Here is a 22,238-nt window from a genome sequence, read left to right on the forward strand (position 1 = left end):
GGAAATATGATTACCCATTTGCAAAATATTTTCCTAATACAATTACATGGAAAATGCTAGTCATTGTTTCATGGATAGCCTTCATACAATGTAATAAGAAAATTATTCATTTCCTCCATCACAGGATAGCAGACTTATCATATGGTAAAAGCAACTGTGCTGTGCTGCACACATGTGGCCTCACATGAAGGACTTGTGGATCTTCAAAAATATGTATTTGCAGGTGTAAGCTTTAAACACTTGAGTCTGTATTCTGCCTGGTAACTTTATTTTTCATGAAATGGGAATAATATTATGATTGCATAAGTCCAAATGAATTATATTATTTGTTTAATAATGATGAAAAATCCATAACAATTATTTAAAAATAATATACACATCTAAAAGTACAGATATCATTGCCTTTAGTGTCTGCTGTTATTTGCTGAACATTATGTGTGTGGCACTCAACTTTTCTAAAAGATCACATGTTGTGGAGTCAGTGTGAATGAAATATCAAGAATAGGCAAACCCGCAGAGGCAGAAAGTGGATGAGTGGTGCTGACGGCCGAGGGTACGTGGGAGCAGGAAGTGACTGCTAATTAGTCTACCGCTTCTGTGCGGGCTGAACACTTTCCAAATTTTGATAGTAGTGATAGTTACAAAACTCTGAATGTACTAAAAATTACTGATATGCACACTCAAAATGCATGAATTTTATGCTTTGTAAATTATACCTCAATAAGCCTTTTTAAAAACACTTGGGGTTATGTTTGGGACTGCACTTAAACTTCAGTAATTTGTAAAGATTAGTCACTTTACAATATTGACTCTTCCAATCTACACGATGCTTTATCCTCCCATGTATTTGCTTTTGATTTCTTTACTATTTTTAATTTTCCTATATTGAAGTCTAAAAGGAATATCAATATGAGTATTTCATAGTCGTGGCTTTGTAAATGGCATACTTACTAAAAATTTATTTAGTGACTTTTGGTGCTTTAATCAGAAATGCATTTGAGTTTACATGTTGATTTTTTGTATTAAATTATATCATTGCACATACATGTTCTTTTGAATAGTTTATTTAAACAGTTATTTTATTTCTTTTTCCCTGGTGAAATTATTGTTTTTCTTGACTAAGTTCCACAGGCTAAGGTTTTATTTCCAATGTTGGATAGTACAAACAATAAAAGTTCTATATGTATCCTTCTGTATTTTAGGAGAAAATATTTAAATATTTCATCTTTAAGTATGTGATTTGTTTTAAAGTTTTTTCATCATATTGTTCACATATTAAACCAATTTCATAATATTTCCATTTTTAATAGATTTTTATATTCAATTGATGTTCCATTTTTATTATTTTTGCATCATTTGGAATTATAAATGTTTTCTCTGATATTGTTTATGAGGTAAACTACCTTTATTTCTTTCAAATGTTACTAAATTTTGTGTTACTAAAATAAAACCACAGTAATCATTTTGTTTTGTCCTTCTTTAAAATTTAGTGCATATATTACTCTTGAATTAAGTTTTTTTTATCTATGTTCATAAAGAGTCCAGAATGAGTTTTTATTCATGTTATGTACTTGATGGGTTTTAATATCAAGGATATTAAAAAAGGAAAAAGAGGAAAAGCATTCCTATTTTTCTATTACTTGGAAGCCTTTGTATAGAAGTACTATTGTTTATTTTATTGCTGTTCAAGTACAGTTGTCTCCATTTTCCCCCACTACTCTCCCCCTCCCTGCCCATCCCCACCTCCCATTCTTGATCCTACCCCCCTTTGGCTTTCCCATGTGCCCTTTATTCTTGTTCATTCTTTTTATTATTTTCTTTTTTAACTTTATTATTATAGTTTACACTACTGTAGATGTCCCCATCACCCCCTCCCACTTCCATCCAGCCCCCGCCCCCCCATTCCCTCTGGCCATCGCCCCACTGTTGTCTGTGTCTGTGGGCCATACCCATATGCTCTCTGGCTAATCCCTTCACCTTTTCTCATCCAGTCCCCTATCCCCTTCCCCTCTGACAGCTGTCAGTTTATTCTTTGTATCCACGCCTCTATTTCCTTTTTGTTCATTAGTTTTATTTTGTTTGGGATTTTTTGTTTGTTTGTTTTTTATTTTTTGTTCCTTAGGTTTCACATATAAGTGAAATCATATGGTAATTGTCTTTTTCTTACTGGCTTATTTCACTTAGGATGAAAATTTCCAGTACTGCTATATTTTTAATGGTATTTTTCACTACTGGTGTTATCAGAGCTTGAAAAATGCTTCTGTAGTAAAGTTTATAAAATGAAGTCAATTCCTGCAATATATACTGGATTTATTGAGGTTGCTATTTGTTGCAACCTCATATAATATTATTTAATTGGGAATACCAATGTGAATGACTACAAGAATAAATGTATCAGTTTTATAAAGACAACATTATTTGATATTATTAATAAATAACTTATTGATATGATTCTGTAATGTGGTAATGGAGAAAGAAGATTTTTAATTTAATTTATAAAAACATAATGTTTGTAGAGACAAATGAAATTGGAAACACAACAAAGAAGAACAAAAGCATTTTAAGAGGAAAGTTGATATCAATAAAGTGAGAAATGTCCCAAATAAACAACCTGTCTTATGCCTTAAGAAACTAGAAGAAACAAACTGAGCCCAAAGCCAGTAAAAGAATGGAAATAAAGTTTTGAACAGAAATAAATAAATAGAGAGCAAAAATCAGTGGAGTAGATTAACGAAGCTAAGAGTTGATTCTTTGAAAAAATAAACAAAGTTGACAAACCCTTAGATAGATTAATCAAATAAAAAAGAGATGACGTAAATCAACAAAATTATGAATGAAAAATAAGATAGTGTAACTAAAACCAAGGTATTCAGAAGGTCATAAAAGGCTATGATGAACAATTATATGCCAAGAAACTGGGTGACTTAGAGGAAATGGAAATATTTTAGAAACATACTACTTACTGAGATTTAATCAGAAAAAAACAGAAAATTTGAATAGACCAATTACTGGTAAGGAGATTGAATCAGAAGTCAAAAACCACCAAATGAAGTTAAGCCCAGGACCATATGGCTTCACAGGAAAACTTCACCAAACTTTTAAAAGAAAATTAACACTAACTCTTATCAAACTCTTCCAAAAAATTGAAGAGGAGTGAACATTCCTAAACTCATTTTATGAGGCCAGCGTTATCTTGAAACCAAAACCATAAAAGGGTACTACTAGAATAGAATACTACAAGCCAATATCCTTGATAAATTTAGAAGCAAAAATTGTCCATAAAATACTAACAAACCGAAGTCAGCAGTGAACTGAGAGGATCATTTGCCATGATCAAATGGGATTTATACCTGGGATGCAAGGATGGTTTAACATAAATTAATCAATCTGATCCATTACATTAATAAAATGAAAGAAAAGAACTATATGATTATAACAATAAACACATAAAAACATTTGACAAAATTCACTATTTACCATGATAAAAACTCAAAAGAAATATGTTCATAAAAGTAATAAATCTCAACAAAATCAGTAGCATTTCTATACAGTAACAGAAAATCTTCTGATAAAGAAATAAAGAAATTAATCCCATTTACAATAGAATCAAGAACAACAAAATACTAGCAATGCATAACTAAGGCAATGAAACAAGAACTCATATGACTCCACACCAGAATAAACAATTCAATTAAAAAGTGACCAAAGGACCTGAACAGACACTTCTCCAAGGAGGACATACAGACGGCTCAGATACATATGAAAGGATACTCAGCATTACTAGTCATCAGAGAGATGGAAATTAAAACCACAATGAGATACCACTTCACACCGGTCAGAATGGCCATCATAAACAAATCAACAAACAAGAAGTGCTGGAGAAAGAAGGCTGTGGAGAAAAGCAAATCCTAGTATACTGTTGGTGGGAATGCCGACTGGTGCAGCCACTGTGGAAAACTGTATGGAATTTCCTCAAAAATCTAAAAACAGAACTGCCTTTTGACCTGGCAATTCTACTGCTGAGATTATACCCTTAGAATCCTGCAAAACCAATTCAAAGGAACCTATGCACCCCAATGTTCATAGCAGCACAATTTACAATAGCCAAGTGCTGGAAGCAGCCTAAGTGCCCATCAGTAAATGAGTGGATCAAACAACTGTGGTATATTTACATGATGGAATACTATGCAGCAGAGAGAAAAAAGGAGCTCCTACCCATCACAACATCATGGATGGAACTGGAGAGCATTATGCTAAGTGAGATAAGGCAAGTGGAGAAAGACAAATACCATATAATTTCACCTATAAGTAGAACATAATCAATAAAACAAAGAAGTGAGCAAAATAGAAACAGACACATTGAAACAAAAAACAAACTGACAGTAACCATAGGGGAGGAGGGAGCCAGATAATGGGGCAAAGAAGGGGGTAGTCCATCAAGGAACATGTATAACGGATCCATGGACAAAGCCAATAGGAGGGGAGGAGGATGGAGCATGAGAGGTGGGGGTGGGTGGGGCAGGGGAGAGTAATGGGGGAGGGGGAAATCAGGACAACTGTAACTGCACAACAATAAGAAAAGAAAGATCTCTACCCAGAAAACTATAAGATATTGATGAAAGAAATTGAAGGCAGCAATACATAAAAGATATTCCATATATTGGAAATATTAATATTGTTAAATTGCTAACATTACCCCAAACCATCTATAGGTTCAATGCAATTTTCATCAAGATACCAATGGCATATTTTACTGAAGTAGAAATAAAAACACATCTACGTATACGCAACCACAAAAGACCTTGAATAGTCAAATACATCTGAGCAAAAAGAACAAATCAGGGGTATCACACTTCCTGATTTCAAGCTATACTGTAAAGCTATAGTCATCAAATATACTGTACGATCTCATATGTAGAATCTAAACAACAACACAAAACAAGCTCATATAAAAAGAGGTAAGACTTGTGGTTGCTAAATATATAGGTCATTTAATAAAGGTGCATCTTATTGGTCATGTAGCATGACAAGCTTGCATTTGATTGGTTAATTCTTGGTGCCAGAAATCCTTATATAGAACTATAGGCACCTGAATTTTAAAAAACACACATTAGAGCAAATAGGGTAGGCAATGACTATTATTTTTTTTCAAGAAGCAACCAAAATTATACCTAGTTTTTGCCAGATTGGAAAAATGTATACATTTTTCGATGTGCCACAGAATTTCAGTAATAACATAAGCATGTGCCATGAGATGAAAATTGTTAATAATCATTGGTCTAACAACCTAGACAGCTAGTGTGTGATTAATACGTGGGTAACATATACCGTGTGAATACACTTTATCTTCCTTATTTTCTTTTTATTTCATCTGTATGCGAAGATGGATGTTAGCTGAACCTAGTGTGGTAATCACTTTGCAATATATACATATATCAAACCATCAGGCAGGAAAGTTTTATATCTTTTGATGCTCGTGTGTCATTTAACTTGTCTTTTAAAAGTCTTCTTTTTTTCTGCCCTTCAAACTTTTTAATAAGGAACAAAATTTAAATTAGCTTTGTTTCTCCCCTACACAGTTATATTTGAGCTTTTGTCATTTACAACAAATATTCCTATTAAATTACAATCAGTTATGATGTGAAAATGAACCAACAAAAATATAATTGGTAGCTATGCAGTAATTTAATCTCTGCCTTGGTGACATAGTTCAACATTTTTTAATGTTTTATCCTTCGCAGAGATTACTTTACCAAGGGAAATCTAAATAACATTTAATAATAATAATAAAATGAAGGAAGGAATTTTAAGAAATAGGACAAAGAAACTGAGAAGATAAGTTTAGGATTACTGATTACTCTGACAGTTACCATAAGCTGAAAATGTTGTAGTTTTTCAACCTATTGGTGAAAAGTATCATTAAATACCTATTGTTTATGGAATTCTGATTTTAGAATCGTTTCCATTGTAATAGAAATGCCATATTGAGAGTATAAGGAAAAGACGTATGGAATGCCAGGATTTAGTAAGCCTAAGAGTAGAATTTAAACATCTAAGATATTTTTAACAAGGCCTAAGATTTCAGTCTGTGATAAAGACGGAAGTAAGTTCACAGCATGGGTGGTCCAGTCTTTTGTCTCCTGATATCTTTCAGATTAAGAAAACAATTTCCAGGTACATTTGCCAAACGACAAACTACCAGGCAAATGACACACTACCAACCAAAGTCTCCTAGGTTCTGGAGGTGTGTGATGAGATACGCAGTCTTCAAAATAGCCCACGTGTGAGAATTTCCTGTTCGAACGTTAAGTGACACATTAATGAGAAATCTACATTTTCCACTCATGCTTCACTCTGAGCCTTCACAGGTCAGCCTGTGAAGACGACAGAGATTGTTTGTTTACGAGAGTTGGCTGGTCTCCCACTAGAGGATGCAGGACTCTGGCTTCCAGAGGTATGTACGTGTCTCCCCTCTCCTGTCTCTCTCTCAGCCCATCTCATGTAGGGGGTCTTACACTGCAAGATGTGATACAAGTGAGGTACGGTTAATATACAGCCACATCAAAGGGAACATTGGTATTCAATTTAAATAACTTAGAGTAAAAAATCAAGAATAAAATATGAAATATGTTGGAGGATATCTTGAACTTTTCAAACTTTTGCCTAGGAGAATTACTCAAATATGCATAAATGAGTGTGTTAAGGCAATTTAAAGTAAAATCCTGTAAGAATCATGAGTGTCTTTTAAATTTTATAATCAATGTAGATATAATTATATACATATATTATTTTTATTTAGCCCAGCTTTTAAAAAGAGATTTTTAAAAATGAATTCTTTGAGTTTTAGTGGTCAAAGTATTTTATTTACTTAATTAGATTAAATAAAAGTATTTACCCTTTAATAAAAATTCGGATGAAGTACTCCCATAAATTGTAATTAAAGCTTAGTTATAAACAATCAAAAGACTTTTTAAAAACTGAGCTACCATTTTAAGTAAACATACCACACTGATAAAAAGACTCTTTGTCAAAAAAAATTATGTTACAGCATTTAACTGGTATGAATCAGTACTAACATGAAAAGTGTGTTCAAATAATTAACCTAGCTATAATATTATGGAGAACATATAAAAAAGATGAAATATTAAATGTTATCCATGCATTATATCTATATATTTTATTCCCTCTTGTATTAGTAAACTAAGTTGCTAGACACTAAGTAGCACTGTAAAGGTCATACATTGCAAATTTCAAAGCCAGAATTAATTCTAGAACTCACTGGCCACAGAGCCCGTTGTCTGAATTGTTAAATTACACCACCTGACCCATTACTATGGCTCACACAGCTGAAGGTGCCTGCACTGACTCTGACATCCACATTGCCTTTATGGAAGTTTGAAACAACAGTGTTCTAATATAAGCGATCTCCATATTTATTTATCATGTTATGGTTTTATGACTTTCTCTGATCTCAATTGCCAATTTCTTGTGTAATATAAGTATTTTAAAAATTTCCTTGTCATTATTTTGTTGTCAATATGTTTAGATTTTGAATAAGTTCAGAGCAACAAAGATTCTTTAACATATGAAATATTTTTTATTATAAACATTTCTCAAACTTTACAATTTTTCAAAATAAAAGATCACAGATAATAACTAATACCCTTTAATAAATAAATGTATGTCACTAAATAAAATTAATTTAGTTCAGAAAATTACTATGTATGTCAACATGACTAATGCCCCTTCTTCAGAACATTCAGTCTTTAATCATTATTAGATTTCAAAATATCATTAATATTGTGTCTCTTTTTTCTAATACAGCATTTCAATTTTAATGCAAGTATTCTAATGGTGTTAAATATTTCTGTGGAATCTGACTTTTAATGAATAAAGATGTTATTATTTATGAAAGTGTTTATTCCTCATTAATTTATTGCTTTTTATTACTCAAACAAATAGTACATTGTCAAATGTAGACTATCTTAAACATTGTATCTACCACGAGGCACTTGTTTAAAGATCTAAGACATTTATAACCAGAACTTTAGATTCTTCAGCTGGGAAATGAGCCCGATACTCCCTCTCTACCCCGCCCAGTGTCACTGTGAGGGATGTCTTCAGGGCATGTGACGTTTATTCGTAAGCACACATATTGCAGAGCACAGTCTGGGCCACCGCTCAGCTGCAGAGATGAGTGACCAAAGAGTAACCTACGCAGAACTGAATCTGGTTAAGGACGCAAAGAGACAGCACACGAAACCTAAGGGCACTAAAGGCTCCATTCCAGGAACTGAGCAGGGACTCACCTATGCAGAATTAAATCTTCAAACTGCTTCTCAGGATCTTCGAGGGAGTGACGAGAATGACCACTGCAGAGGTAACACATTCAACAGACACAGCATAACTGTTCTAGGATGTGCGGCTGGGAGCAGACGTGTGGGAAAGAGAGGGGAATAAGCTCAGCTATTTTGCATCTTCAGGATCAGACTTGAGTTGGAATGTGGTATGTTAATATGAAAACTGAGGACTAATTTTATTCAGACGTTTTTGTAAGTTGTAGTCTTTGACCAGCAACTTGTACATCATTGTATTTAGTGAAAATGCACTGATACATTCTGAGAGGAAGATTACAGTGGTAGATATGGGTTTGGGGTCCAAGTTTATGGATAGGATTCTCTGTGTGTAGACTGTCCAAACAATTATCTCCATCCCTCCTTTCTCAGTGTTTCCATTTCCCTCTTTGCAGCATCCCTGCCACCTCCAGAGAAGCTCATTGCTGGGATCCTAGGGGTCATCTGTCTTGTCCTGACATGCGCTGTGATAACGACAGCTGTTGTTTATGGTAAGTAAATTATTGTAAGATTGTATGAAAGTCTTCACTTTTGTGTTCATCAGTGCCTCCAAACACCTCATAATATTATAGAACTCTCATTTTAAAGTATGCCTTTAGACTAAGTGCAAAATAGTTATTCTGAATTTGTTCAAGTTATAAATATCAGAATGATTTTAGAAAGGAGTTTACAAATATATTAATATGTACATATATATCCCATATATATGTTTATATTCTCATGTGACAATTAAGTCATGCTTTAGAATACCTTGTTGAGAAATACAAATTAATGCTGTATATTGGTTAATCCAAGTGCTATAAGAGATGGTGAAGTCTGCTTTTCTAGGCTTTTGAAATATTTTTACCCCAAATTATCATTGCTTCATTAATTTTTCTTGGTAAAGCAATTTTACTCCAGATTATTTTGATATTAGACAGTGTATCACATTTCAAAGTAATAAACACATTGTTATGATTTATTTGGATCCATATTAATTTTTATAAGAATTACTTTCTTTTCTAGCTAATGCTTCCTCAAAAACAGAGATCCAGAAAGGTACATAATTACTTTCTAAGTTCTGATGTGAGTACAGTTCATACTTTGTAACACAGGGTAGTCAAAATAATAGATTTTATTATTTTGGGTGGGGGGGTCACAAATTATAATCCTGGGCAATGTATGTTCATAAATAATAAGTATACAAAAGTGTTTTTCTTATGCAAAAATATGAAGAAATATTCATTGAAAATCATACCCATTGTTGCCAATTGGTTCAAAGATTATTTTGGTATTCTAAAAAAGTGGTTTCATTCATTGACACTGAAGATTTGTAAAAAGTGGATTTGTTTGTTTGTGTGTTTGCCTAATATGAGCTTATAAATTATTGGATGAGAGGCTGAACCTTCTCTGTGAGTGTGTGGGAGTGTGTATGATTGTATTATGTTTTCTAGGTACCAGTCTGTGAGCGTGTATATACAGGTTATGCACCTAATGTGTCTATGCCTATGCAGATACTGAAATTAATTTTTATTTTAAAATTCACATTGTTCTTGGATAGCTATACATAACCTTTCCTCAGCATATCGTTGTGGTCGATGTCCACCAGAGTGGTTAGTGTATTCCAACAACTGCTATTACATCAGCACTGAACGAAAAACGTGGACTGAGAGTTTGAAGGCCTGTGCTTCTAAGAGCTCTAACCTGCTCTACATAGATGATAAGGAAGAAATGGTAAGATTTCCAATGTTCTCAACGTTTTTATTTAAAGTATTATTTTAGTTTATAATAGTTTAGTTTATAATAGTTTAGTTTATTTGTAAGATTCAAATTTTCTATACTTTTGTGGTTTATGTATATTAAAGTCTGTTAAAATTTAGTTATTTAACTCCATGATATTTATATCTTCTACACTTAATAATTGCCACTTACTGCTTTTCATAAACAACCATGCACCTGTAAGTGCTTTTTTCCTTCTAAACTTCACAGATTAATTTTACCATACATCATGGAAACTAAGAATATCACAGTTGTGTGTGTTACAAACTGAAAAAACCCAGATAATTACAAATGAAATCATGAAATAGATGTTGCCGGTCCACTCCTGTGCACCCTCTCATAACTTCTCCTCTCTCTTCACTTAACCACGACTCTGATGTTTTATATTATAAATTATCTTTGCTTAATCTTGAACCTGGTGGGAATCATTCATTGTGCATTTATTTGCCTCCTTTAACCCCCACATGATATTTTGCACAATTTATACGTTATTACATATATCAGTAGTTAGATTTATGGATGTTTTGTACACATGACATTTGAATCTACTCAGAATACAGATTTTTTAATAACTGGGTATTATGAATAATTATTTTATAAAAATCTTTGTGTGTGTTTCTTTGCTAAATATTGTATTGTATTTAAAATAATTTATGCTATACACATATAAATATATAATATATATTTATATACTATAAATATTAAAATAACACAAGTAAAATTAATAATGTTATACTATTATAATTGTATATGTGTATAATTATAATTTATTGTCCTCTATGTGTCCGACTGACATAACAAAATCACAAATATATGTATACAACAAATTTATTAGATTATCCCATTTCCTTGTTTATTGTGTAAGTATACACTTTACCCAATAGCTCCACTTTCCAAAGTTTAGTGCTGCCAAGAATTTTAATGATACAAGTTTACATCACTATGTAAAAGTATCATTATGACATTAATAGTCATTTTCCTGATTACCAGTAGAAAGAACACACCTTTCAGAGCACTGTGCATCACGAAGTTCTCAGTTGTACCATTTCTCCTGTCTGTTGCCTGTTGTTTTCCTACCTAGAAGTTGTTATATTTTGGATGTGAACTCTTTTTTGAACTTGTAAGATGCAAATACCTCTTATGACTATTAATTACATTTTTCTTCTCACATTGGAAACTTTTAATGGCAAGAATTTTTAATGTTACCACAGTCCAGTATCTCATTATGGGTGTCCATGATTATTTTAAACATATTTCAGAAGTTAGCTGAAGTTCATGAGGATAATCTGTTATATTACTCTGAGGTTTCATCCATTTTCTTTATTGATTAACTTTCATATTTATGTCCATGATAGTTTGAGAATATATATTTTTGTGATGCTGTGTGATAGAAGTTTATACTTTATATATACATGTGTGTGTATATATGTATATTTTATTGTTGTTCAAGTATAGTTGTCTCTATTTTCACACCACCACGGCCCCTCACCACACCCATCCCTGCCTCCCACCCTCGAACCTACTCTTTTTGGCTTTGTCCAGCAGTCCTTTATACATGTTCCTTGATGGATCTTCCCCTATTTCCTCCCAGTAACCCTCTCCCTCTCCCCTCTAGTTACTGTAAGTTTGTTCTTTATTTCAGAGTCTCTGGTTATATTTTGCTTGCTTGCTTGTTTCATTGATTAGATTCCACTATTAGGTGAGATCATATGGTATTTGTCTTTCACCACCTGGCTTATTTCACTTAACATAATGCTTCCCATTTCCATCCATGCTGTTGAGAAGGGTGGGAGCTCCTTCTTTCTTTTGGCTTCATAGTATTCCATCATGTAAATATACCACAGTTGTTTAATCCACCCATTTACTGGTGGACGTTTAGGTTGTTTCCAGCACTTGGCTATTGTAAATTGTGCTGCTATGAACATTGGGGTGCATAGGTTCTTTTGAATTGGTGTTTAAGGATTCTTACGGAATAATCCCAGCAATGGAATTGATGAAAAGGGAGCTCCATTTTTAGTTTTTTCAGGAAATTCCGTATTGTTTTCCACAGTGGCTGTGCCAGTCTGCATTCTCACCAACAGTGTACTAGGGTTCCCTTTTCTCTGCAACCTCTCCAGCACTTGTTGTTTGTTGGTTTGTTTGTGATGGCCATTCTCACCAGTGAGAAGTGGTATCTCATTGTGGTTTTAATTTGCATCTCTCTGATGGCTAGTGATGCTGAGCATCTTTTCATACATCTCTGGGCCCTCTGTATGTCCTCCTTAGAGAAGTGTGTGTTCAAGTCCTTTGCCCATTTTTTAATTTGGTTGTTTGTCTTCCTGGAGTGGAGTTGTGTGAGTTCTGTATATATTTTGGAGATCAAACCCTTGTCTGAGGTATCATTGGCAAATATATTTTCCCATATGGTTAGTTCCCTTTTCATTTTACTACTGTTTTCTTTAGCCATGCAGAAGCTTTTTATTTGGAGGAAGTCTCATTTGTTTATTCTTTCCTTTATGTCCCTTACTCTAGGGGATATATCAGTGAAAATATTGCTGTGTGGAATATTTGAGATTTTCCTGCCTATGTTCTCCTCTAGGACTTTATGGTATAGTGACTTACATTTCAGTCTTTTATCCATCTTTTTTTTTTTTTTTTTTTTTTTTTAATTTCTTTTTTTTTTTTTTTATTGTTATGCAATTACAGTTGTATGCCTTTTCTCCCCATCCCTCTACCCCACCCCAGGTGAACCCACCTCCCTCCCCCCTCTCCACCCTCCCCCTTGGTTTTGTCCATGTGTCCTTTATAGTAGTTCCTGTAATACCCTCTTCCCACTATCCCCGCCCCCACCCCCCACCCCCGCCCTAGCTATTGTTAGATTGTTCTTAACTTCAATGTCTCTGGTTATATTCATCTTGAGTTTATTTTTGTGTATGGTGTAAGTTGGTGGTCAAGTTTCTTTTTTCTTTTTCTTTTTCTTTTTTTTTTTTTGCCAGTAGCTGTCCAGATCTCCCAACACCATTGGTTGAAAAGGCTATTTTTACCCCATTTTATGCTTCTGCCCCATTTGTTAAATATTAATTGACTATAGAGACCTGGGATATTTCTGGGCTCTCTGTTCTGTTCCATTGATCTATGGGTCTGTTCTTATGCCAGTTCTACATTGTTATTTAATTGATGCAGCATAATTTATGGCAGATGATCATTTCTTCATAAACAACTTCATATGCATGGGTCTCTATATATTTTAACATGAAGTTTAAGAAGTTGTTCAGTTTTTGTGTCTCAAAAATTATTTTTGGTCTTTTTCTGTCTCTCTTTTTAGTCTCAGGCAATATTTACACCTGTGTTGGTTTTCCTCATGAAGTTCTAAAGGTCTCTGTGGCTCCATTAATTTGTCTCTTTTTTTCTCTCTACCCTCATGAATTAATCATTTCTATCACTCCATCTTTAATGTCATCAATTCTTTCTTCTGCATCTCAAAATTTATGTAAATGTATTGAATTTTTTAATGCACTTTCAACCCAGAATTTTTACTTGATTCATTCATATGGTTTTTACTTCTCTAATTGTTTTGTCAATACCACCATATTTTCATATAGTTATTTGAATATAGCTTTACATATTTTATATATTAATATATATTTATAATAATTACTATAAAATATTTTTCTAGTAACTCCAACATCTTCTTCTGGTAAAAATTAGTTTCTATTGACTGATTCTTTTCCCTGAGTATGAAAGACATTTTTCAGTTTCTTTGCATGTTCTTAAATTTTTTATAAGTATATTTTCAATAATATAGTATAGTAAATATGGATTCTACATCTTCCTTAGATTTATTAATTTTTAACTTGAATAAATGATTGTGTAGAATCATTTCTTTTGAAGTATGCTTACTCAGTTGTTTAAAACTTCATTATGTGTTTTCATTTTTAGCCTGACTTACTCAGGATTCCCATGTGTGTGCATAGCATAGCTGACAACCAATGATTTTTTAAACTGTATTCAAATACCTCAAGTCAGTTTGGTTCCACCCTCTGCTATTTGATGTATTTGTGCATGTGTGGAGGGGAGTGCTCATAATTTGAAAATCCCCTTTGGTTTTTATTTTTTACTGTTTCATCTTTTCTTCTATACATGTGTACATTTTTTCCATTAACCAAGCCCATGTAGAGAGCTAATGTCATCTCTTCTACGATGCTATCACTTTTAGTATATTCTTGTTACATTTATGGTGGACACGGTGCTTGACAATATGGAGAGCACTACCCTGTGCTAGAAAAGGGGTGGTTTGCCTCCTTTGGAACCTAGTAATTCAACACTTGGACCTGAAAAGCAGCGGGCAATTGGGCAACGCCTTCCACTGCTAATCAAGACTGCCCTGTGGCAACAACACCGTTGATATTTGACCATTGCCCAATCTGGAAAAATTACAATTCTTACTCACCGAGCTGAGATGGGGATCTGAGGAGACATGGGAGCCGTCCTAGACAAGAAGACTTCAAATTTGCTCTATTCCTACTTGAATCTCCAGCAGCTTTTCCAATAACAAATAGTTATGTTATTATTAGTCTTTGATCAACTTTCAGAGCTGTGAAACTGGTACTTTTGTCCATTTCTCCTCCTCACTTTCCACACTAATGCATTTTCCTAATGCATCCAATGTGCAGCAATACACTGTAAATTAAAAGAATGTAACTTGGAAAGAGTTAACTTGTTTTTGCTTTCATTTTAAAAATCATCTATTTTTTAAAATCTTTACTTATTTATTTTTGGAGACAGAGTAAGAGAGGGGGAGACACATCCATCAGTTGCCTCTAGTTGTCATTGGCAAATATATTTTCCCATACCGTTGGTTCCCTTTTCATTTTACTACTGTTTTCTTTAGCCATGCAGAAGCTTTTTATTTGGAGGAAGTCTGGGGACTTCCTGCGACAGAGCCATGTGTCCTGAATGGGAGTCCAACGGGTGAGCCTTCACTGTGCAGGATATGTCACAACCCACTGAGTCACACCTGTTTTGGAAGAATCATCTTTATTTTGTTTGCAAATATTCAGTTTGATTAGTTGCTTAGTACTTTATTTCTTCCCATTTCAAGTCTCGTATCTTGCCTTATAAAACATTGCCATTTTACTATCGAACTGCTATATAAGAATGTTATAAAATACAAACTATAAAGTAAGATAAACCTCTTTACAGTATTCAGATTAGTGCATTGAAACAATGTTGATATAGGCCCTAGATGGGTAGGTCAGCTGGTTAGAGCACCATCCCAATACACTAAGGTTGTGGGTTCAATCTCCTGGCAGGGCGCATGTGAAGCAACCAATGAATTCATAAATAAGTGGGATACCTACTTGAATTCTCTTTCTCTCTCTTCCCCCCCCCCCATCTCTCACATACACACAAATAATAAAAAAAGTAAAAAACAAAATAAAACAAAGTTGATTTTAAAAAAGTGAGTTAATTGCCAAACATCTAATTCCTTTTTAAATGAAGAATGGTAAAAAAAATTGTTACCCAAGTATGAAAATGAAGAACAGCTTAAAAGCTTATACATTTTTAAACTTTATCAAAATGTTGCTCTTTAAATTGCCAGTAATAAAAATAGTTACAACAATGCAAAGCAGAACATAGATAACATAATCAACAAGTCACATGGGCCCCAGACCCATTGGGGTTATCTCTCAGAGTGTTCAATCACATGTTGTACACCTGAAACTAAACCAATATTGAATGACAACTGTAACCAAAAACCATTTGTTTTAAAGTTGCTCTTTAAAATGAGTTCCCTGAAAATATAAATTTGGCATTTTTCCTAAGGTAAATTTATGAGGGAGTACCAAAAGAAAGGAATTATCTTCCAGAGGGCAGACCCCTGGTAGTACAGGCTTCCCTGATGGGTGAGTGTTCTAGGGACCTATCTGTATCAGTGCACCAGCTGGTGGTATTGTGAGAGGCAGTGTTTGACCTCAGTTTTTTTTTTTTTTTTTGAAGACTCTTTCAATGCATTTGCCCATTTCTTGATGGGAGATTTACTAGCATACCTGCCCATATCATGCTGAGTTTTCAGCAATTTTTGCCCCAAAAAGGCATGACCCCTATTCCTTGTGCTCCCTATTCACTCCATCATGCCCTAAGTGAATTTTTTGTTTCCCTGGATGAATAAAATCCTCAAAGGGAAACGTTTTGACAATGTGGAAGAGGTGAAACAAAAAAAACAGCAGAAGCACTAAAAGTCATCAAAATCAATGAGTTCAAAAACTGTTTTGAGCTGTGGAAAAAAAACATCTTCCAGGTGTATCACATCACATGGAGAGAGAGTACTTGGAAGGTGACAGAAGTTTAAATATGCAATAATAAATACACGATTTTTAATGAATAAATGTGGGTTTCTTTCACCCCCCCTTGTATTAGTTTCAGAATCATTCTCGTTGTTTAATAATATTGGATATTGCATTTAAAATCACAATATACAAATAAAAACCAGAGGAAAAATTATTATAACATAGTCAATTATGTATAAAGGTTAAGAGTTTTGTTCCATACTTCTATGCTAGCGCACTTGTAGATTTCTATATTTCTTTTTTCCTATTTTTTATTGTTGTTCAAGTACAGTTATCTTCATTTCCCCCCCCACTACCCCCCACCCAAGCCATTCCCACCTCCTTCCCCTGGTCCCACCCCCCTTTGGTCTTGTCCAGGTGTCCTTTATAGTTGTTCCTAAAAACCCTTCCCCTATTTCCCCCCATTTTTCATTCCAATCTCCCCTCTGGTTATTTTCAATTTGTCCTTAATTTCAAAGTCTTTGGTTACATTTTGCTTGCTTGTTTGTTTTATATGGGAAATTATATTTGCCAATGATACCTCGGACAAGGGTTTGATCTCCAAAATATATACAGAACTCACATGATTCCACACCAGGAATATAAACAACCCAATCAAAAAATGGGCAAAGGACCTGAACAGACACTTCTCCAAGGAGGACATACAGAGGGCCCAAAGATGTATGAAAAGATGCTCAGCATCACTAGCCATCAGAGTGATGCAAATTAAAACCACAGTGAAATACCACTTCACACCAATGAGAATGGCCATCATAAACAAATCAACAAACAACAAGTGTTGGAGAGGATGTCGAGAAAAAGGAGCCCTCGTACAGTGTTGGTGAGAATGCAGACTGGTGCAGCCACTGTGGAAACTGTGGAATTTCCTCAGAAAACTAAAAATGGAGCTGTCTTTTGACCTGGCAATTACACTGCTGGGATTGTATCCTAAGAACCCTGAAACACCAATCCAAAAGAACCTATGCAGCCCAATGTTCATAGCAGCACAATTTACAATAGCCAAGTGCTGGCAGCAACTTCAGATTTCTACATTTTTTTAATGGCTTCTGCAACTTACAGCAACGTGCAGGATCCTTTTAAGGTATTCTGCTGCCCTTGACAGTTGCTGGTTGGATTGTCGGACATGCTCATTTGCATTTTCCTCCTTGCTTGTGAATTATGATTCCCAAATCTTTAAACAGTTCATTAATATCCATAACACCAGCTTAAACTTGCCTAGTAGAAGCCTTTCTCTGATGACAAAGCTGAGGTCATCCTCTGTAATTCTTTCATCCTTCACCTGCACTTGAGGGTGAGTGTGGCTTTCCCAGGACACAAGATTCCTTTCTTTTGAGCTCTCCTCAGGGAAACCACCAGATGCTCTGGAACTGGCTCCCCCCTCGGGCAACCAACTCTTTCTCTTTCTCAGCAGCTGGCCTTCAGACCTTTGGAAAGTTGGTCAGTGATGTAAACTCAGTCACCGAGTAGTCCTATTGTGTTTTCCTTTGATGCAGTTCACTGGGGGTGGTGGACATGGGTTCAAACTGTCTAATGGAATTTTCTGTTTCTTTGTCCAGTTGGTTAGGATACTGTTGCTTCTGCCTAAATTCTGGAGAAACTTTAGGTGTCCCAAGTTCATTCAAAGTCATCTGTATTTCCACAGAGCATTGTGTGATCTAATGTTGGGTATGCTGGGTCAGCTGGGTGGGGTCACCTACTATTCCTGGGGTACAGAACATGGTTGATTTGCTTATTCACTCATTTCATCAGATGCTGGTGGGCTGTGCGGTTTACTTAGCCATCACACCAGAGTCCTCAGCTTCCTTATCCTCCTCCTGCTCAGTGAAATTTAATTGCTGTCACAAATTCAAATTAGTGTACTAACATTTACTTAATTTCTCATAAAATTTGTTTTCTCATAGAATTTTATGCATATTTTCAATGCATATGTATGGATTAGAGTCTCCCATAGAGATAATAATAATACTGGCTTGTGGAAAAATGGCTCAGCTTTCTTTTCCAAAATGTAAGTTTTTTCAGAATGCATATATTATTCATTCATGCTTTCTCAATCAGGTATTAATCTTAGCAATAAAAAGCAATGTGTGAACAATTATATGAATAACTGTTTCTGTGGGAAAAATTTAAGAAATATTCAGTATTAGTATGCAACTATTACTCTAAAGACATTGTTTTTTATTAAAATATTAACTTCCATATTACCAGATTAATGAATCATTATCTCTGTATTTCAGATTTTCAAAAACTTCACAGTTGGACAAGAATTGTGCAATTGGGGATTTAGAAGCACAAGAGCTCTACTTTGAATCATGTTTACAAAAACATCACTATGTTTGTAAGCACCAGGCACTGGGGCTCACCTAGATTTGGTATAATGTTGCTCTCACCATCTCTAAAGAACTCATTTCTAGTTTCTTCAAGAATGCTGCAATTATTTTTGTAAAACTAAATTTTAAGAATTATTTTGGGACCAGTTTTAGTTTCATGAAAAAATTAAGAGGAAGGTACTGACATTTCCCATGTTCCCCTTGTCTGCCTAGATGCAGAGCATCCCCATTATGAGCATCATCAGCATCACTCAGCAGATGGGGCATTCGTTGCTAGTCTGTACTGACACATCGTAGTCACTTAAAATCCATACTTTATCTCATGCTTCATCCTTGGTATTGGAGAATTATTTCAAACCTATATTCATGTAAATTGTTAAACATATATATCCAGGTATATATTATACCTTTGAAATCTGTTATTCATTAAAATAAATCCTGTATAAATCATTAATTATAATATCAAGAATTTGTATATAATAACATGAATAATTTCACACACATTTTCAAAATAACTGATTTGTCTTGGCATTGAATGTTGAAAATGAAGACTGAACATTTCATGGTGTCATGGTGTATAAGTCAGTGGAATCAGTGGAGAGAGAACAGGGGAAGTTTGATTTAAAGATTTATTAACTATTTTTCAGGGATAGCGTAGAGAGGGGTAGAAGAAAATTACCAAGTGTACCATAGGGTTCACTAAAGAAGAGTATCAAAAGGAAGAAATCTATGGGGGCCAGGCCTACCTCCGCAGTAATGGGTTTCAGACTTTCTGGCAGACAGTGTCACTACAGAACACTTTACAGCAGACACGTTCACTGGAAGGCTCTGGGAGAGAGCAGTCCCCAGTCTGCAGGCTGATGTGGGTGAGAACAGATCTCACACTGGGACTGGCAAGTAGGACGACCTCCCTGCCAAAATGTCAGCAGGCCCAGGCTGGAGAAGAGGGAAATATGGCTGTGACTGGTCACAAAAACTGCTGGAGGGTGAATACACAAGCACTTCCTGCACGCATGCAGATGTCAACCACACCACTGTGGCCAAAGGAGAGGAAACACCATGAAACCAGGAAGAGGAGTCCTTTCTCCCAGTGCCCTTTCCTGACAACACGTCAAGCCAGCTGACTGGAGAAAAGGTTGTAGGATCTGGTGCCATTATCTCAGAACGGACAATACGTATAGATTTGGAGTTGAGAATACTAAATACTTAATTGGCACTCAAGGTCACTATGCAACAACCCAAGGTTTCTATGGAAAAGCTATGTGACTATAGTCCACTTGCTCAGAGAAGGCAACCAACACAAGTATCTTCTGAACCTATTTTGGTGCAGTATTATCAAAGATTAGAGTCACTTACTGGTAGAGAGTGGTCTTTTCATTGGGTAATAATCAGTGTCCTTTGATATATTTTTACATGTCTGTTTTTTTCCTCTCTTGGATTTTGGATATTTTTGAGGGTATCTTGTTTTACTAAATTCTCTGTCTCCCCTTTTCACATTCCTAATCACTCTGCTTAGAAGCATACTTTGATGGGAAAAATAAAGTGTTAAATAATAAAGAAAAATTTAAAGGATAATATATCCATGTGAAACAAACAGTTAGTTACTGACAGAATGTGGGATAAACTGTCATAATTTGACAATCATTCTGAGATAATTTACTATAATATAATTATAAATGACAGAGATCCTATACCCACTTATTATTTGCAAAATAAATTAATAGTTCCTACACAATTATCTCTTTGAATGTAGACATAGTCTTTAGATTCTCCATATTCATCACTTATATCCGCACAGAGAAAATATGTGGGTATTCAAAATTCATTTCATATAATATGTATTTGTACCTGTATCTACTTGCTGAAGTTGTGTTACAAACAACCCAATTGCCCTGACATTTACAAGCAAGCATTTGTTTTACTCAATTACTTCTCAGTTACCCATTTGTGGTTTCATTGGCTTTCAGTTGATATAAGCTGGGGGGCATATATGGGCTCAGCTGTAGACCACAGATTCAGTTATGATCTTTTTTTATATATATTTTATTCTCTGAACAGTGTGCTACCTGGTATGTGATCTTCTCATAGCTGTTACCAGCACTTCCAGCAGTTGTAGCAGAAATGTGCTTCTTAATAATTGTGCTTGGAACTCATAAACTAGTACTTTTGAAATTCTATTATATTATCTAAACAAGTCACATGACCACCCTTATTAATTTTCTGCACAGTATAATCTTCTCATAGTGGTCAGAGAAAAGAAATGTAGATTCACCAAAAAATAGTGCAATCTGCAATAATAGCCCTAGAAACACGTGCAGAAGGGAGGAGTGTGCCAGCACTTGTGACCCCTGTGGGAGTTGTGGATCCCAGAGGTCAGAATACGACATGTCCACATGCATTGCAGAGCCCATGTTCAATACTGCCAGGCATGTTTCCTTGTATTTTAACTGAATTAATGATTAAATTAATAGAAATATCATTTCATGATTAAAAAAAATTCTCAAATTTAAGGTACCAATTCTCAATATATGTAGAGAAATAAACAGAAACCATCAAATTTTTGAGGAGAAATCACCAAATGAAATGATCAAGGACAGTATTTCCAAAGAAAAGTAATCAGGCTTCCTGGGATGATCTTGGGAAAAGGGTGATTTTGTTGAAACCCCATTCATCTCAACAGCTGCTTCTATGACATAAAATGACTCTGATGGCAGCATCAGATTGAATGATGATAGGGATTGAAGCATCTGTCTGAAATTCTCTGCCCCTCACAGATGCTCAGTACAAATAACAAAAAGAGAAATAGACAAGGTAAGGGAATGGGGAATGTCTTTGAGACCATAAAGATTGATACTTTATGAAATTAGGGGTGAATTTATCAACATTGTTAGTTTTCACACCAACTTCATGTCTCTGTCCAAATAGTACATTCCCAGTGGATCCCAACAGAATTGCAGTTTCCTCTCAGGGTGGCACTCCCAGTCATTCTATCTCTGTTCAAAACGTTTTCATGCAACATTTGTTCCCCCTAACATCATATATTTTAATGTTTTCTGCCTTACACCACACATATTTATTCTATCAGAGTTGTAGAAGCTGGACCTCTGAAAACAAGGCGTCAACAGGGCTGTCTTCACTGTGAAGATCCAGGGGAGACTCTGGACCATGCATCTTTCTTACTATTGGGTGTAGCCCTGAGTCACTGGAATTCCTTGGCTTACAGACATCGTACTCCAATCTCTGCCTCTGCCGTCTCAATGTTCTCTCTGTGTGTCTGTCTCTGTGACCAAATGTCCCTGTTCTTGTAGGATATCACATGTATTAAGGGCCTTCCTATACCAGTATAACTTTATCTTAACTTGTTTATATTTGTAAAGGCCCTATTCCCAAACAAGGTCATATTTCTGGGCTCTAGTAGTCATTGATTTTTTGGGTTGGAGAGGGTATGGACATGTGATAATATAAAATAA

General features: G+C 34.9%; 1 protein-coding gene and 1 pseudogene across 1 annotated transcript; one reads left to right on the forward strand and one right to left on the reverse strand.

The window, feature by feature from the left end:
• The first annotated feature begins 8,178 nt into the window (after positions 1 to 8,178).
• LOC112321816 (NKG2-A/NKG2-B type II integral membrane protein-like) lies at positions 8,179 to 13,464 on the forward strand. The gene is made up of 6 exons (XM_053919786.1): positions 8,179 to 8,380; positions 8,750 to 8,849; positions 9,003 to 9,019; positions 9,360 to 9,392; positions 9,916 to 10,067; positions 13,417 to 13,464. The coding sequence occupies exons 1-6, from the start codon at positions 8,194 to 8,196 to the stop codon at positions 13,462 to 13,464; spliced, it is 537 nt and encodes a 178-aa protein (XP_053775761.1). The 5' UTR covers positions 8,179 to 8,193.
• Positions 13,465 to 17,477: 4,013 nt separating this feature from the next.
• On the reverse strand, positions 17,478 to 18,159 carry LOC112321947 (syntaxin-7 pseudogene; annotated as a pseudogene).
• Positions 18,160 to 22,238: the final 4,079 nt, after the last annotated feature.

This window comes from Desmodus rotundus, chromosome 3, assembly GCF_022682495.2.
Source record: "Desmodus rotundus isolate HL8 chromosome 3, HLdesRot8A.1, whole genome shotgun sequence".
Classification (NCBI taxonomy): domain Eukaryota; kingdom Metazoa; phylum Chordata; class Mammalia; order Chiroptera; family Phyllostomidae; genus Desmodus; species Desmodus rotundus.